General features: G+C 41.9%; 1 protein-coding gene across 1 annotated transcript in view; it reads left to right on the top strand.

Moving 5' to 3' along the window:
- rnd2 (Rho family GTPase 2) overlaps nucleotides 1-14,085 on the top strand; it is a 28,811-nt gene extending 14,726 nt beyond the window's left edge. The window contains exons 3-5 of the mRNA XM_030736121.1: nucleotides 8,394-8,503; nucleotides 11,612-11,746; nucleotides 13,813-14,085. Of these exons, the coding sequence (XP_030591981.1) occupies nucleotides 8,394-8,503; nucleotides 11,612-11,746; nucleotides 13,813-14,082 (515 nt within the window). The 3' untranslated portion in view covers nucleotides 14,083-14,085. The remainder of the gene's footprint in view (nucleotides 1-8,393; nucleotides 8,504-11,611; nucleotides 11,747-13,812) is intronic.
- The last annotated feature ends 4,224 nt before the right edge of the window (nucleotides 14,086-18,309 follow it).

The raw sequence follows: 18,309 nt of genomic DNA, 5'->3' as shown, positions 1-18,309 counted from the left end.
TGGCTCTGTGTGTTTTCACCCAGTCCACTCCCTCTGCTGAGTGCAACTGTACCCAATTCCACCCCAGCTTTGATCAGCTCACTTCAAACAGCCACAATGACTGGTTCTGCTTCTCCCAAAGCTAACGCTCAGTCCTGACGGGCCCCCCACCTCCAGAGGAGCAAAACCCTCTCAGCATCCGTCTGGAACCCATCCGAGTGTAAGGGGATACAGGGAGAGGGGCCATATTTCACCTCCATCTTTCACCCCCTACCTACACCTTACTCACACACACTTGACAGATCCCATCATTTATGAATGACTTTATTTATAAACAAGATCCAGTGAGCTCTCTTTCTCACTGCTGCTACTTTTGTGGAAGTGAAATTGCACTTGGAAGGAGTGTCGCGTCTATCTGTTGGCCTCCTGTGGGGGTTGCAGAGTGGGCCGGGGGCATGGATAGCTGCATGATAAGGATGTGTTTGGATGGCTGTGCAGCAGAGGAAGTGGAGCAGAGGATCCCCTTTTTACTCAAGTTTTCCTTTTCATATATGTGCTTGTAGCTGCCGACTGAATATTTTCACCTTTGCTTTCATATCAGACTGACAGCTGTGGACAGAGAAGCTGCAGTCGGTGTTATTACAAGTTTTAATGAAAATCTTCAGGTGGGGGTACAAATTTTGAAAAGGAGAGTATGAAACTCAGATGTAGGGAAGTGGGAATAAAGGATGTGAGCACTCCTTTTTCACAGGTGAAAAGGAATATAAAGAAATGAATTTGAATGCTCTGTGTGTGTGTGTGTGTGTGTGTGTGTGTGTGTGTGTGTGTGTGTGTGTGTGTGTGTGTGTGTGTGTGTGTGAGAGAGAGAGAGAGAGAGAGGTGATATTCGAGCAGGGCTGGGAGCTTTTCAGAGCAGATTTCATTGTGGCACGGCAGTCCCCGGTGCTCAAAGAATGGGGTGTCAGTGGGTGACGCTGGCAACGTTGGCAGATAACTTCAAACAACTTGGAGAGTTCTCACAGACTGTCAAAAACGGTGCTTTAAAGCAAAACAAAACACCATCTCCATCCTCACCAGATGGAGGTGGTGTTAGGGTGGTTCAGACTTAGAGAACTGGTGCCACTGGTGTTTAAGCCAAATATTTTCCAGCCAGTTTTAAACTTGATTTAATTGATGACTGTATAAAAAAGATGGACATACCCACCACAGTGTCACCCACTGGTTTTAGAAATTATGTTCTGAAGCTTCAGCATTAGCATTTTGGCATCAACAGTATCGGCTTTTTGGATCCAGAAGTGACTGCATTTGGATGATAGGGTAAGCTTAGTAAACAAACAGATACCTGCTAATTAGTGCTAAGAAGCATTCAAATCAATTCCTATAATTGCACTTCCCCAAACTGGACTTCTTTAATGTGCTGTGAGCACAATTAACCACACGGCAGGCCAGAAAATTGCATTAAATATGCTCCAGAAGGCTCTGACACCACAAATCCAGCAGGTAGGTCAAGTTCTGTGACTTGAATTAAAGGGGAGGTGAAGCTTAGTAGACAGCTACCCATGTCAGCATCCACCTGCCAGGTGGATAGTTTTAACCAGTGTGTACATAAGCTGTAAGGAATGAATGTGTCTTTTATTTCATTGTGCAGCGCAGGGTTTGGTGTTCAGTTTCATTTGCTGGATGAATGGGTGGATTTGTGTATGTTGACAAACTTATTTAAATAAGTGGGTTATCTATTTAATATAGTGCTAATGTGATCATGAAATGATCTTTTAAAAATCAAAATTATCTGGAAGATTGTTAACCATGTAGATTAAAAAAAAACAATTATGAAGTTAGTGTTTGGTGTTCTTTAATTCTTGACTTTTTTTAATTGTGTGGTCTGGTCTCAATAGTCTGCTGCTTCTGCTGATTAGACAAAACTCGATGGTTGTGGTACGCTTGGGGAACAACGGAGAGAGATGAAAACAGGCTGTGTGTGTCTCCTGTACATAACCAGCAGTCATTCACAGCTACGTGACTTCCTCACACAAACAAATGCTGGTTACTTTTTGTATTATAACACCTAAACACATGAAGATCCCCAAAGAATTAAGAGTACCACAACACAATCTAGACTGCCACACCAAGTCAGCTAGTTCTCAAACAGTTTGCAGGGGAAAACCAAAGTACTGACCCAACTGGCATTTTTTTTTTTTTAAAGATAGGGAATACATCAACAGAAGAAGTGAGAGACAAAGAAGCATAGTGATCTTTAAAAGCAAAACACAGCTTGAACCGCAGACGCAGAGATCAAACAGGAGATGAAATGCATAGCTGTTACTCTGGTGGAATGAAAGTATGACTGTGTGTGCAGGAGGAGATTGGGGTGAGGAGAAGCTGAAAGGGGGACACGCTATTCTATCTCTATACCCGTGGGGCAACCAGGAGACAGACAGTAATGCTGCTCTGTCTCCAGCCTGTGCTGCCAGTACTTTGGCTGGCCTTACTGTTCAACCTTCGATTGGATGACAGACACAGGTATTAACTCCTTGGCAGCAGAGCTCAGAGCAGATCTGTGGAACGTACTTTATGCTCTTCAAAGGCTGCACTTCCTCCACAGGGAGCGTGTGGGGGCTTTGATCAATATCTTCTGCGTATAGGCTGCAGACATCGAAGGTTAATGGCCATTTAACCCAGCGTCACCTCCACTGTCCTGGCTGTGGACTAATGCTTTTGAAAACTTGACACAGCCATCTCTTTTACAAATCGGCAGCTTTATCTCTGTGTGTGTGTGTGTGTGTGTGTGTGTGTGTGTGTGTGTGTGTGTGTGTGTGTGTGTGTGTGTGTGTGTGTGTGTGTGTGTGTGTGTAATATATGTCAACCTGAAAGAGCAGCAAAAAATGTAAGCATGGGCCAGAGTTCAGACCAGCTGGGGTTGTTAATTACAGGATTGTCATTTTCTTATTTTTGGTGGCTGTGGCTCGGAAGAAAGAGCTGGTCATCAGCTAATCAGGGGTTCAGTGGTTCGATCCTCAGCTCCTCCGGCTTGCATGACAAACTGGAAATATACTGAATGCCAAAACTCCCCAGGACATGTGCGTGCAATAGGAAAAGTGCTATATACACGGAATATAAAGCACAGTATGAAAATGTAAATGTGGCTTAGAGTGGCCAATAAGACCAGAAAAGTGTTTGAATGCATGCTCCAGTTCATCTGCACACATGTATTCTATCATCTACTTCACCTCATTCCATTTCTTTTTCATTTACAGATTCACTGCCTGAAGCTCCTCATATAAAGTGTATGTTAACTACGTCTGTGCTGTAAATAGTCTTTGGTATTAAGAAATTGCACAAAATGTGGCCAAGATTTCATGTCATGGTGTAATATGAATGTTCAAATTGCAATATTAGCTTTCAGGGCCAATATTTCTTAGACCATTTCAACATTTTTATGAGGTACCCACATGTTCAAGTACCCACAGTCATTTAATATTTAAAAGAAAATTCTGTGATATTATCTGTCTGTTAACATTAAGTAATTTCTCTATTAATTAATGACTGTTAGGATATTAGATGGATTTCCAGAAGAATCATTGTATGAAACTCTGAACATGCCAATAAATAGCTAGTCCAATACTTTTAAATCACTAAAATACTTTTAAATATGTAGTTCTTAAAAAGCAGATCATACTAAAAGTGAAAAAAAAAAAATCTCCAATTTGCAATATGCTGTATCTGGCACTTTTATCTTCTAGTTAGATTTTTTTTTTCCACTTAGAGTGTGACAGTTCAGATAAGGTCAGTGGCTCTATAAGCACCTGTATGGCTTCTAGATGTGGACTTCTAAAAGAAAGCTTTATGGAGGTGTGCGTTCACATAAAAGACATGCTGTCTTGTATAGTAGTGTGTCACATTAGGTCAGAGTAACTCTGCTTCCTCTCAAAGGGTGTCTTGGCGCAGTCTGTGTTTATTTCTGTTTGAGTTGAACCTTAATTGAGAAGAAGTCACAACACGGAACTTCAGTGTTGAAAGTCTTCTCAGCCTCTTAAAAGTTGGAGCACCAACTCTCCTCTTAGTCACCTCTAATCAGCAATGCACTGGTGTGCCTTCAGTCTCTTGCTTTCTTCTCCCTTTCTTCCTTTTTAGGGCCTCGCAATGAAGCCATTTGCATCCCTCAGGTTGCTAAGATACTCTGCCACCTCAACTTAAAATGTTTTCCCTTCACATTGAAGGTGGATTTCAGGAGGAAAACAGCTGAAGGAGAAGAAAAGAGACCCATTTTTCGTTAATTTGGTGATTTGGTGACATTTATGAGGGTGTTTGTTACCCTGCCTTTGTCTGCATGGGTGTTTTTCAGAGTTTCTATATGGCCTAATGAGGCTCTTAGTTGCTGTTGACTCTCTGCCATATGTGCATGAACACATCAGAGAGCCTTGAGGCAAAAGACTACCCCCCCCAATCCCTTACTCATAATGGTTTGCTTTTTTGCTGTTTCTGCAATAAGCATGGAGCAAACAGGGAGAGAAAGAGAACATTCCTGCTGTGATGCTAAAGATTAATGCATTGAAAAATATAAAGGCTTCTTGAGGTGTTGATTCACTCTCAATTTCACTGGATTCCCACAAAGTCTTCCCCATTGGATGTCCTGTTTGTGTGCTATTCTGAAGTTTTTTTTTTTTTTTTTTTTCTTGTCAGTCCTATCAGAAAAGAGTTTTTCATAGAAGAGACTTTGAATGAACAGATAGAGAGCTGTCATGCCACAGTCAGATTGTCCCTACAGGAGAGTCGATGTGTCAAGGGAGAGGGAGCATAAATTAAGTCATACAGCAAACCCTCAATTCTTATTACTGTACATTAGCGCTCCACTAAGTTCCTGTCCGCCTCAGCATCCACTGGGACATTTCTGGCCTTTGATGAAGCTCGACTGACAGCCATCGAGGAATGCTTTCCTCCCACCTCTGTCATGTTGTTTAGGTGCAACCTCTTGCGTGGTTCTGCAGTGTGGCTTTGCACTAATTAGCCCTGTGGAAATAAAGACAGAAATGCACTTTCCACTGTGAGAGAGCTCCTGTGCTAAATCATGCTAATGCTAATGCTCAAGGAGGTTTTGTGAGGGCTGTTTTATGCGTGTCCTTGGCACGGCGTGGCAGGGCCCTGCTCCTTGCCAGGCGTGATGATTTTTAGTGGTTCCTGCCAGGCTACGCTCCCCTCCCACACCCTTCTGCCCCATCCATCTCATGCTGCCTATGTCTGAAATTCAATTGACCTTTTGTTCCACCTCACAGTGAATGGGCACAGGCCAACTTCACCAATAGCCAACCCAGCCAGAGCTCTCATACCTCTTTATTTGATCTGTCCTGCCGAGTCCACTGCTTTCATTACCTACCCAAACATCCACTCTCACCCTCCCCTCCACCCAGCAACATCCTCTTTTATCTCTGGTCATGTCTTTTTGTTGGAGAACTGGCAGGAGAAAATGCTTTCTCCCCTTTCTTCTTCTCTTTTCACACTCATGCTCTTGATTGTTATGTTGATTGGTTTTTATTTGTGCCTGCTCGGCTTCTTTTAAAAACCCTCTCCTCTCCCCAAGAAGACTTTTTTTCCCCCCCGACTTTGCAAAAGTGCTGAGGTAGCTTCCCTGTCGTTCAGGGCAGAGGAGCTCTGAATTGCTGTGCTGTGACAAGCCCTGCCGTGACCATGACCTGCCAATCATTTTGATCTTTGGGACTGACAAATTGATCCCAGTGGACTCATTTCAGCTTCTAATTACTTCTTGAGTCAAACTAGTGGTGGTGTCTCAACTTTGCTTTATCTGACATCTTTTTCTCTTCATCTCGATTTTGCTTTAATTCCCTGGTTGCTTCTCCCTCTCTCTCTTTGTTGCAAAAAAAAAAAAAACTGTAACACGCCCTAGCCCCAGCATCAAACTCATTAAATCTTTTTTGCCCCCCCCTCCACCCCCACAGTGGCGTCTCATTTCTTCTTCATCTTTAACCTTAGTACAGGTCTGCTGCACTGCGATACATACTAAAGACCAACTTCAGCAGCTACAGCACCTCATGTGTGACCGCTACCTATCACAGCTTGCTGTCTTACAAAGTGAGCTTTGCTGACTGTCAGGCTTGGCATCCGTGTGATTTGGCTTTCCTGGGGATGTGGTTTGTGTGTGCTTGTGTTAGTCCTGCTCTCTCAGCAGTACAGAACTGTAGCAATCTTGTGTTAATAAGATGAAAAGGAGACTATGAATTCCTGATAATGCCCTGCAAGGTGTAGGTTAAAATTACTTTTTTCATTCCTGTATATTGCATTGAAATTATGATTACAGCATAAATATTTTAAAGGTAGAAAAACAAGGCTGCCAAAAGTATTTGTCAAAGATTTTGCACAACATCCTTAAGGAATTTTTGCAGAGTTTAAAGACAAAGGATTCTGGAGTTTATCCAGGAGAGCATGCGTTTGTTTGTGTCTTCTGTTTTATGTCCAGATGCATGAGGATGTAATGACAGACTTTTTGCACGGCACATTCAAAGCTGATCAAACACACTTGACTTGACTTCTTGATGCAGCAAAAATGAAAAATCTCATGTATTACCAGTTATTTAAGCTTCTCTAGTCTTCCTATGGTTACCATGCACTTGCGAGACCACTTGCAACCCACCTCCACTCATCTTTTCTGGGTTCTTACTGTTGCACTAACACTGCCAGCTATTCATAAAGTCAGGCAGGTCCTATAACAGAGCCATATTACCTACTACAAATGACTGTACATAGAAACAACAATCTTTTTTTGACAAGCATGGCCCTGATTTAACTGTCATTAATGTGTTAACAAGTCAGCCAACAGTGGTGAGCAAGTTTTTATAAGAATTTATTGAATGCCATTTTGAAACACAGTAACTAGTTATCCACACTGTGAGAATGGTGTAATATATATTATTTCCAGCTGCAGGGGCAGTAATTTGTATAAACAATGGTGTCAAGGTCAGTAATGTTAAACTGAGAGAAATCTGAAGCCAAAGTAAATGATGCATAATAGTTTTTTTTTTTTAAAGTCTTATATATTATTTCTTTTTTAGCTCTTGATATTAATGTGCGTTTTGGTGACAAACAAAAAACAGCGACAGGGAGCCTGTTGCAGTGTTCTCAGAGAGGAGGGAGCATGTCACCACAGGACAGCGAGCTGAATGATGGGGGCTGCAGGCCACGTGCAGCTATTGTCACAGTCTCATTCCGTCATTAACTAAGAGAACATAGTGATGCTAAAACAGGATGTCGTGCTTTGTGCAAACTCTATTTATCCCACCAGGCTAAAGCATGGAGCTCTAACAGTCTGTTTATTGTGTGGTAGGTGAAGTCTGGTATGAAGCACTGATACATAAACATAACATAAAATTTAGTTTCGTATAAATATTAAAACAAACAGTTTGTATGACCCTAAATGAGATGTTTAATATTCCAAAGCATGTAATATTTATTTACAGTGTAATGTGAGTCACTAATTTTGTTGCATGTAAAGCAGAATGTGGCCAAATGTATCATTAAATCTTTGAGCTTCCATGGCTCTAAATTTATAATTTATGCAGCAAGGATGCAGAACATAAGGTCCACAGCAGCTCACGAAGGTAGGAGGGCGGGTGCCCATGGCCACAGCCACACATCCACGAGAGCCCAGATATTTTTTTTTTTACAAGCCTCCTAATGAGAGCTGCAAGAGAGCAGGAGCTGTGTAAGTGAGCGACTTGTGGAAGTACAGAGGCGCCACTCTGCCTTCAAATTTGATCAAGGTACAAAATTGAAAAGCGAGAGTGGTGAGAAGCGTGTGAGTGCATGTGAATCTCATACAGTCTAAAAGAAAATGGAAGATTTTAAATCAAGGACCATTTGCAAGAGAGACAGAAAGAGGGATGCAACGAGAGAATTAAGGGGTCCAACCTTTAGTTTGGCCTTTGTGCTGGCATTCCCTGTCGTTTCAAGATGATTATGGATTGTGCGTGCCAGTCCTCTGGTCCTCAACCTACTCTAATTCACTTTTGTGTGTGTGTCTGTGTGTGCTGCTGGGAGTAACTCCTCGGCATTCCTCTCGAAGCACTGTGATAGAAGAGGCACAGCTGTGTGGAAGCCCAAGAGAATAAGATACGTAAATATGTGCACATAACTGCTAAGATCAAGGTTAATTTGCATTTACAGAGTACATTCAAGTTGCAACATGTCCAAGTGTGTGCCACAGTGCCTGCTTTAATGGACTATTCATGTATTAACAACCTTTGGATCACTTTCCAGCAGTGTGCAGTATGTTTCTAATTGACAGAATGGGCCATATGGTTGGGATGCAGAGCCTCACGGGGTTAAATCAGGTTAAAAACAAGTGCATATAGGAATTTCCCAGAAGACATCATGACCTTATATCATATCTTATTGTGTGTCCACAGGTTCTTCTTATTACGATAATGTGAGGCCGTTGGCATATCCTGATTCAGATGCAGTTCTTATCTGCTTCGATATCAGCCGTCCAGAGACTTTGGACAGTGTCATAAAGAAGGTCAGTATTTTTATTTTATTTTTTTTTTACTAGATTTTGTTTTTCCCCCCTCAGTACTTTGGAACCAACGAGAAAGCAATTCAGTTTTTCCTGATCAGCATCTTGTATCGACTTAGATTTCTGTGCCAGGAGCTTTTCACGGCTTAACAATAGAGCAAATCAGCACTGAGGTTAAAGCCTCCCGTTTCTTTATCTCATCAAAATGTCCACGGATACTTGACCCACGTCCCTGCAAGCAATAGAAGGTCAGTGTGAAGAACGAAATGAGAGGGTTTGCAGCCGGCTGGGTTCAAGAGGAATATCAGATACGCAAATTAGACACACCAGACATGTCAGAGAAGTCGTTTTAGAGCATGTTCAAGAGTGTTAGAAACAGAGTTTCTGTGAACATTTATGATTTTAAATATGAGTTTTATGCTGAATACGTCACTAATTAGTGTCAGTTAACATTTGTAAGGTGGATAATGGCTGAGAACACTGTGTTGGGATGGATGTAATAGCCGGGTGGAGTCATCAAATGTGGTTTTAGACATGTTTTTATAGCCAGTGGCAGATTGTGTGCCCACATATAGTGAAATACCCGTGGTGTAATTATGCCCAACTTAATGGGTCTGTTTGCATGCATGTGTATCATGTAACTCAGACCTGTGCCTTTTAGTGGGATCTCATCTTGAAACCATGTGTGCGTGAGTTTGCCTTTGAACAGCATGCCTTGTGGTCTGAAGACAGTTCCCAGGCCTTGTGGGCCTGTTGACGTGTTTAGTGGTCTGAGGGGAGCTGCTAAAATGCCCTTGCAGACTTTGTAGATCTAACCCGGGACACCATTTCCTTAACCCACCAATATCTCTCAAGCATCTGTGGAGTCTGTCAACAGGGGGAGGCAGCACTTCTCCCCAGCTTTAGCTTTCCCATGCATCACTTGACATGGGGGTTGCCATGACCCTTGGCCCTTAGTTGTCATCCTGGTAATCCTTGAAACTCAGAGGCACATGGAAAACCTGTTGCGCAATCGCCATCCCAAATTAGACTCTTGACCTCCGGGAGTTAGGAGGTCACCGAGGTTTCTAGATGACAGCTGCAAAGGGTTAAACAATCAAAGCTTTTGATTGGATGTCATTGACATAATGGGGATGTGCCTGAAAGGTCAGAGGTTGTTTTCAATATGAGGCATGAATGGACACCCTGCCATTCTGCACATGGCATGCAGAATATTTCAGGGCTGCTGTGTGTTTGTGTTGCCAGGAGGAGAGACTGCGTTGGTTCAGCTGAGTTTCAGAAGTGACATTTAATCTCAGGGTGATTTTAGAAGGAAGCCTGCTCAACCTTTTCCCGAACAGAGCCTGAAATAGATTTTGTTGATGGAGACTGAGTAAGGAAAGTATAATATACCTTAGATACTATAGAAACCCGAACAAAACTGACGTGAATAAAAAAAGTCACATTACAGTACATGGTCCTATAGCTGTTGCAGTGAAATAGTGAACATTGCCTTGTATCATTAAAAAAACAGGAAGTCTCTTTATTCTGTTGATCAGAAGTGAAATGATTACCTGATTAATCCTGGCTGGTTGACAGAGCCAGTTAATCTGTCGGCTGTTTTACTGATCACTTCATCTTTAAGCCATGTTTCAAGTAAACTGGCAAACATTTCTTGTTTCAGCTTCTCACTTTTATGCAAAATAAAATTCCATACCCTTTTTTGTTTTGTTTTTTTTAAAATGTTTTTTGATACATTCTGATAATTCGTTAATTAAATAAACGATTAATTGACACTGTAAGATTTATCCACAATGAATGTAACTGTTAATTGCATCCCTGGATTTATTATTTACATATCAGTTTACGCTTTATACTAGAGATTGCCCTTTCCATCAGGCTTCTGATTAATTAGTTGCCAATTTGGCAAAAATGCCAATAATGAGCTGCTTTATAACATTTCAGGAATCAGCCCATACAAATCAAAAACCATGCCCAGTTTAAATTTGGCATGTCTCACTGTTAAGGTCTTCTGTTTGTGCACCTCTGGAACACTTCCTGCACTGCTGCTGTTTTGCCCTTTTGTGCACATGAGATTTTACCCTGGACCTCAGCTGACTTTCATGTGGAGGATACGCCTGCTGATGAGATCTACATTTCTGCAGTGTTCAATCCCGAAGGCAGCTAATAAGACCAGGTGCACAAGGCACATTTGTGGGATTGAGCAACATAAATTCATCCCCCAGGGTCAGACTCTCAATGTCCTGAGGCGTGTGAGGAAGAACATATGAACAGTGGGGCTTGTCATTGTGTCATTGTGCACCAGCACACAGCACACTGACAAGTTTTTTTGGCCACACCAACACAATCATCACTCATCACCACCCTGCTTGCCAGTTTTGGCTTCCCGCAACTTTGTCCTCTCCTGCACAAAGAAATGAAAGTTGAAGGGTTGACATTTTGACACAGTGAGGGGATTCAATGCACAAAAAGGGACTTAAGGGGAGCAATCTGAAAATGGCAGCCATGCTGGAAGTGGTGCAGACAGGTTTAAAGAAGGTATGATCCTTGATGTTTACTGGCAGCACAGAGGAACCTTATGATTGCACCTGGTAAAATGACAAAAAGGATTGTCTTTAAAATGGCTTGTTTTCCCCCAAAAAAGTAAAAAAAAAATTAGTACAGTGGTATTCAACAGAAGCATAGTACATCATCCTCCATTTGTGGCTGACAAATGACTGGAACAAAAAAAATGTTGACTGGTTTGTCTGATTTAAAATTATTGCTCAAAAAAATGAAGGGAGCACACATCAGATCTTGATGAATGAAATATTCTTTACTGACATATATTGTATAATTTATTGTGAACAAAATGGTGTAACAACAGTCCGTGGAAAACAAAATTCTCAACCCTATGAGGGCTGGATTTCAAATCACACTGGGAATCAAAGTTATGTGCTGTTTTGAATTCCCTGCAACTGAAGAAATGTATAATATCCTTCATGCTCCGGTATCCAGTGTCAGAGCAGCCAAAAGGTCATCACTGCACCTCAGCACAGGCAGCTCGGCGCTCATGTTTGACATAATCAGGGAAATATTTCTGTTTTTCTGTGTCGGCTCACGTCTCCGCAGTGGCAAGGAGAGACGCAAGAATTTTGTCCAAATGCCAAGGTGGTGCTGGTGGGCTGTAAGCTGGACATGAGGACAGATGTCAACACCCTGAGGGAACTCTCCAAGCAGCGCCTCATCCCTGTCACCCACGAGCAGGTGAGAACTAGCAGATGATGGATATCGGAGGAGAATGGAGAGAGAGAGAGATTGAGACTTGGAAGGTGCCCTGGGAAGACGGACAGATTTGAAAACAGATGCGGAAAAGAAATTAGAAAGCAATAAAGCGATTAAATTAGATTTTACTGTGTTGTATCAGCTCTTTTTTGAGGTTTTGAGGAAAGGAGTGCGAGAAAAGGCTCACGCAACACAATAACATACCACACGACCACTACTGGAACAGTGTTAAACCCCTCGGGGGCATATTGCTGGTGTTGGCGTTTTGACCAAAATTTGCTGACAGGGATTGTAATGTTGCTTATGGCAAGGGCTGCAGAAGAGGCACAAGTGGTTAGTGTAGTTTATGTCTAGGGACACATTTTTTTTTTTCCTTAAATGAAATATTCATGCAGATTTACAGATTTTCAAAATGCAGGATGAATAGAAAATGGACAGTGATAAACGAGTGAGCCCTTTTATCACATGCTGCCGTGACCTCTAAGCCAAGGGGACGGGGAGAAGAGGGAGGGGATGATAAACTGCTCTGTAAATCTGTGAATTTTAATCAGCTTTCAGTGTGTTCAATTTGTGTGCTCTCCTGTGTTAGACATACAAAAAGTGGAGGGGCTTTTTCAGCACCACACAAAAGCCCTCAAAACAAAGGAGCCCCCCCCCCACACACACCCCACAGCTACTGTCTGAGAGCTCACTGGAGTCTAAAAGCATGCTGTTTCCAAAAAAATCAGCAACTGAAAAAACAGACAGGTCATATAAATAAGATACATAAGCAAAAGAAGAGTGACAAACCACTGAGGTAATGGAAAATGGCTGGGGACTATTTACCTGCAGAAAGTGTTTGTCGTGGTGCTTCTCAGTCTCTATTTTGGTTTGAGGCAGCTACTGTTTGCTTCTCTAATATGCCCGGAAAATGTGTGTCACATGGCAGATGCCAAAGCTGTGCACAATAAACATTTTGGTGCTCTAATCTAATAGCCTATGTTGTTATCCTGTTGCTGATCTTTAAATTGAATTCCAACAGCGCTGAGGAGTCGCCTTGAGAATGACCACCGAGTGAACTCCAGACACTTCCACACTAATCTGCCTGAGATTCGATCGAGCGTTTCCACTTGTCACTGCAGTCTGCCTCTTTCCCCTCCCACCGCCACCCTGGAATCTAAATCTGCTGTTTCACCTAATGAGGCCTTCATTGCTTCTTATATACGCCTCAGTGCAGCTGTGATGAAAATCACACCGCTTCCACTTGAGATGAAAATCTTTCTCTGTGCTGGAGAGCATGCAGTTGTAGGGTCATGGGAAATGCAGTTCTGTCTTGTCATGAAACAAGAGATGAGGCTGTGCGGTACTGTAGTGAAGAGAGGGGGCTTAGGGGTTCTAAAAATTAAATTTGGGTCTGATTTGATCGTGAGCAAACAATTTACAATTTCAAATAACTGGGTTATTGTAACATTACTCAGGGGTAAGCTCTGGTGCTTAGTGTGAATGTCTTCTCTCTAAATAGCCGCATAGAGACCATGTCAAAACCAGCCCAGCTGACTCCTATCCTTTTGTTTTACCGCAGACTGAGGAGTCAACATCTACATTATTCATGCTTCAGATGGAGGGGATTCATTTGTCGACAGACATGTTCAGATCACTGGCTTTCAGTAATTAGTTTAGATCAACATCTATATCTCAGAATTGCTGCCTCTTTGAGGATATTTAGTCTTCTTGTGTTCAGATATAGTGTCTGCTTATGCCAAGATACAATGCAGGATGCAGTGAGAGATTTATTTCTTTTATTTTTTTGTGAAACATTGAAGAATGACATGAAGGAAACTAACAGGACCTCTTAAAGCCCAAGGAAACTAAAGAAAAGCCACTGTTGAGACATAGTCAGGATATCAGGAAATCAGAGACGAATGTTAAAAGGATTTACAGATGATGCATGGTTTTTTTTTTCCTGCCTCCTTCTACTTCTTGGACTTTATTTTGTAGCTTTGGAAAATGCTGTCATATTTAACTTTACTTGCTTTTTAATTTCTTCTTTGCCTGTCTCTATGTTCCAGGGCAGCGCGATAGCTCGCCAGATGGGGGCGGTGGCCTATGTAGAGTGCACCTCCAAGGTTTCTGAAAACAGTGTTCGGGATGTGTTCCACATCACCACCTTGGCGTCAGTGCGACGGCCGCACAAGCCGCAGCTAAAACGCAGCAGTTCCCGCAGAGGCCTGAAGCGAGTCTCACAACTGCCCCTTCCACCTCTGCCGGGTCGGACTGAGCAAATGGACCAGGCACCAGCCATGAGAAAGGACCGGGCCAAGAGCTGTGTGCTCATGTAGAGACCCATCATTTTATATATATATATATATATATATATATATATATATATATATATATATATATATATATATATATATATATATATACACACAGAAATATATATAAAAGAGAGTCTATTTATTATTTGATGCTTTTTTCTCTCATATTTTCCTTTTTTGCACTGCAGAGGAGTGAGAAAAGAGAAAACACTGCACTGTGGAGACAAATGCTTTGGATTTCCTTCCTTTTTTTTTGTTGTTGTTGCGTGTGCGCATACTTTATAAGCTGTTTACATATTTGTCTTGTTCTGAAATGATGGCAAATTGGACTAAGCCTCTGGACATGAGGAAGCTGTGATAGTGGAAGTGCTGTCTAGTCCCTGGAATTAAGGAGGAATTAATTTCCTGAAACGACTCTAATAACAGGATGGCACAGCGGCGTAGTGACGGAGTGTGTGCGTGTGAGGAGAACCGTGTTGAAGCAGAATGTCTGGAGATGAAACAAAGACAGTGTTGTCCAGCAGACATGAAGACTAATTGTCTAACTTTGCTGTCTGACACTGCTTCCTGTTGCCACATCGGTAATGGTGAAAATGGATTCTGGTGAATGATGGTAAATTAAGAGCTTGAAATGGGATTTAAAAAAAAACAAAAAAAAACTGAAATATCACGAAGGTGCGTGTGAGCATAACTACCACAAGTGCATTTTAGAAGCAAAAGTATCTGATTTTATTTTGCTCATTTAACAGTATTTTCCTCATCAGCTACATTCATGCCAACTGGATTCACTGAAATTAATGCTGTTGTTGTTACTTTAAATATGTTTCTTTGTGGAAGATAAGTGATAAAATGTTAGGGCTATTTTGTTGTACTTTCACTAAACTCTAAAATAAAGCAACGGCCTGCCTGTATAGGGAAAATGTCATTGTTTTGCTTGAAGTTTCTTTCCTAATCTTTGTTATTTAAATGCCATTACAAGTGTTGGACTGCATGCTCATAACAATGGAACAAATCAGTCATTCAGTACTGAATTTATGTGTAGATAAAAACTTCCATGTGCTTTCCTCTTCCAGCTCACATTTGTGAGCTAACTGCCCATTACGCGTGTTAATCCATTCCTTTCCTGTCCTCTCATGTTGCCCTGCAAGACAAACAACATTGCAGCCTGGGGAATGAGTCAGTCCTCCAAGGTGTTGTTCACACTATGCAGACCTCTCAGCTGGCAAAAACAAAACTGAACTGCACTGCAGCAGCACCAGAGCACTGATGTGCTGTTTTTAAATGACTGACTCAAGACTGTTTCAGAAGCTTTGGGTGAGATGATGCGCGAGTTCTTTAATCAAAAGAGAACACCCAGCTGATGCAGGGACTCCAAATACTTCAGAGTTATTTTTTTCATAGTTTGTGTTTATAAAACACTCCAGCGGTCGGCCTCAATGCAGACAGTTCACTTCTGGTAGCAAGACCTTCAGTCTAAAGTGATTTGCAATTGGGAAGCTGTTGTATTCTAACAGCTCTTAGGTGGAGGAGAGAGTTTAAAAGATAAGCTTGTCTTCTGTAAGTCAAATCACTCTGGCAGCAAGTAAAAGCTGTGACTTTTTAATCGCTGTTGTATCCCTGCTAGGCATTAAACAATTGACAAGATGAGCACCACAGATGGACTGAACGTCAGAGAAGCTGGAATAGATGAGGAGAGAAAGAAGCTAAGCCAAAAAAAAAAGAAAAAAAAAAGAAAAGTGGCAGGTGGTGTGTAGGGGAAGTGCCAAAGGATGAGGTCACAAAAATTATTTTGAGTATTAAAAATGGGCCAAGTTATATTAAAAAATATCCATAAAACACATTTAGAGTTGCTTGTGTGCTACTCCAGCACCTTTGATACATATGGTTAGTAAGTTCAGGGCCAACCTTGTGGTAACGTCCTGCCAACAGTCAGGTAATGAAAAAAAAAAATGCTTATTATGAAATTAAACATCCTTTGATTAAACTGCCCTCAGATCATGCAGCCTCCTTGGCTCACAAGGGTCACGAGTCCAAAAATCAGTAAGTGTACCATTAGTTTAGGCACACCAAAAACCTGTAATCCCAGTACATCAGTCAGTGACAGCTGGTCTCTGTTCCAACTTTGTTGCTGGCTCAGTTGATACCTTTCTGTAAATCCTATTGGCAAATCTCATATATGGTGCACTATTAGCTGCTTTAGCCAGCTCACAGTTGTTGCTGCCTCTGCAAACCACTTTCAACCCACCTCAACCCAAGCTCCTTCTTTCATGCTGTGTCTGATGCGGCATGTCTGTTGTTGTTGATGCGTGCACTGCTCTGCACATGCTATGCTTGACACTGCAGTCCACATATATGCTTAGAAGTGTGGGGAGGTCTGGAACAGAGCAGTACCACCAAATACAAATGCTTGCAGATGGAAATGAAAATCGTTTTTTGAATGAAGTGGTCCTTACTGATTTACTGCTATTCTTATTATTCTGGAGTTATTAGGATTTCTCTTGAGGTGAATTTGTATTAAAAATAAAGATCTATAGTAAAGCCACTATGATACTCCACAAAGGAGCTTGCTGAAAACCTTCCAGAGCCACATTTCAAGCCTAAAGGGGGCTAAGTGTCTGATACTTAAACATTAGAAAAATAGAGCAGAAAAATAGAAGTGGGCCATCATTAGATGGACACAGGAGTCACAGAATAGCTGTAGAAAGGTGTTGCCCAGGGCAGGAAATGAGCAATGGAAATAAGGCCAGCAGCCACAGTGGGGGGCACAACAGGTCTTGTGCCCTACAGTTCAGACTGACACATAAGAGGATTAGTGTTATGATGCCAGTGTGTGTGTGTGTGTGTGTGTGTGTGTGTGTGTGTGTGTGTGTGTGTGTGTGTGTGTGTGTGTGTGTGTGTGTGTGTGTGTGTGTGTGTGGCAGAAACATCTCGGTTGCCTCCCCATCAACCTGCGTATCCATCAAAAAAGGCAGTCATCCAGACACTGATACAGACCTGTACATATCTGGATAAAGACAAATCAACTGCTGCTTTGTTTGTGAAATTAGACTGCCTCTGCAGTTTATCTTGACAATCTACTCCCACTCACACTCAGGTTTATTACTGCAGGATGTCTAGCTTCAATTTCAGCAATCTGATCAGCCATTTGCCCTTTACCGCTGAGACGCCAGGAGGATTAGAAGTACCTTTGTGGGTTCATGCTCTGATTTTGCATTCTTGAGTTTCCCTTCTCTTCTCTGATATTCCAAGCAGCTCCGACAAGCACAGAGAATCCAGTCATCTTATCCTCGAATGGCCAGAACTGACGTCATTCTCCCAGGAAACACAATTGTAGATGTTCTTGGTTAATTACTACAATTTGCACTTTGGGTTCAAATGGCAGCACGAGAAAGAGAGAGACAGTGATTGACATAAATGCACTGAGAAGGGATGATGGAGACCAAAGGAGACAGAGAGAGACAGTACTTGGCCTGCCTGCTGATAAAAGGCTACAGAGCAGAGGCACAAATTGCATACAGTCATGAGAGGATTTGTAATGAGAAGCAGTATGTGACCAAGCTGAACTCACACATAACCTGCATACACATGCACACACATATTCACACAACTTACACACACACACACACTCACACACACACACACACACTCACACTCATGCACATATTCACACAAAACACACACACACACAGGAAGTCAGCAGAGATAGTTGGCATTCCACATTCATGGCACGGGACTTGACCATCAGTGTACTGCATAAACAAATGCCTTTAACAGCATATTAATCTGATGGCCTTTCCCTTGTTGCCTTATAATATTTTCAACTTTATTGTTTCCTGTTTCCCAGCAGATAAACTCCTCAAAGTAGAGGGAAACCTAGACCCCTCCCCAAGGTGGTTTCGCAATGAAAACACAGACTGTGGAGATTAATTAGCCTACGGTTTAGTGCTTTCTGCACTAAAGTGCTGCTAATTAAAATGTGTGAGTGTGTGCTTTCATATAGTTTGTCTCTCTCTCTCTCTGTGTGTGTGTGTGTGTGTGTGTGTGTGTGTGTCTTTATCTGTATTTGTCTGAATTTACATCTGGGACCAGCCTGATATTACAGAAAAAAAAAAAAATTAATGCCTTTTAACATCAGAAGTAAAACCGGGACAGATTTCCTGATAGGAGTTATTGATATTTAGTGGGTAATGTTTTTCCATCATGAGTTCTCAGGTGGATGAACACAAATTTCCCAGAGGGATTAGAGAT

The sequence above is a fragment of the Archocentrus centrarchus genome, chromosome 8 (assembly GCF_007364275.1).
Source record: "Archocentrus centrarchus isolate MPI-CPG fArcCen1 chromosome 8, fArcCen1, whole genome shotgun sequence".
In the NCBI taxonomy this organism is placed as follows: Eukaryota; Metazoa; Chordata; class Actinopteri; order Cichliformes; family Cichlidae; genus Archocentrus; species Archocentrus centrarchus.
This window is presented reverse-complemented; position numbering and strand designations above follow the sequence as displayed.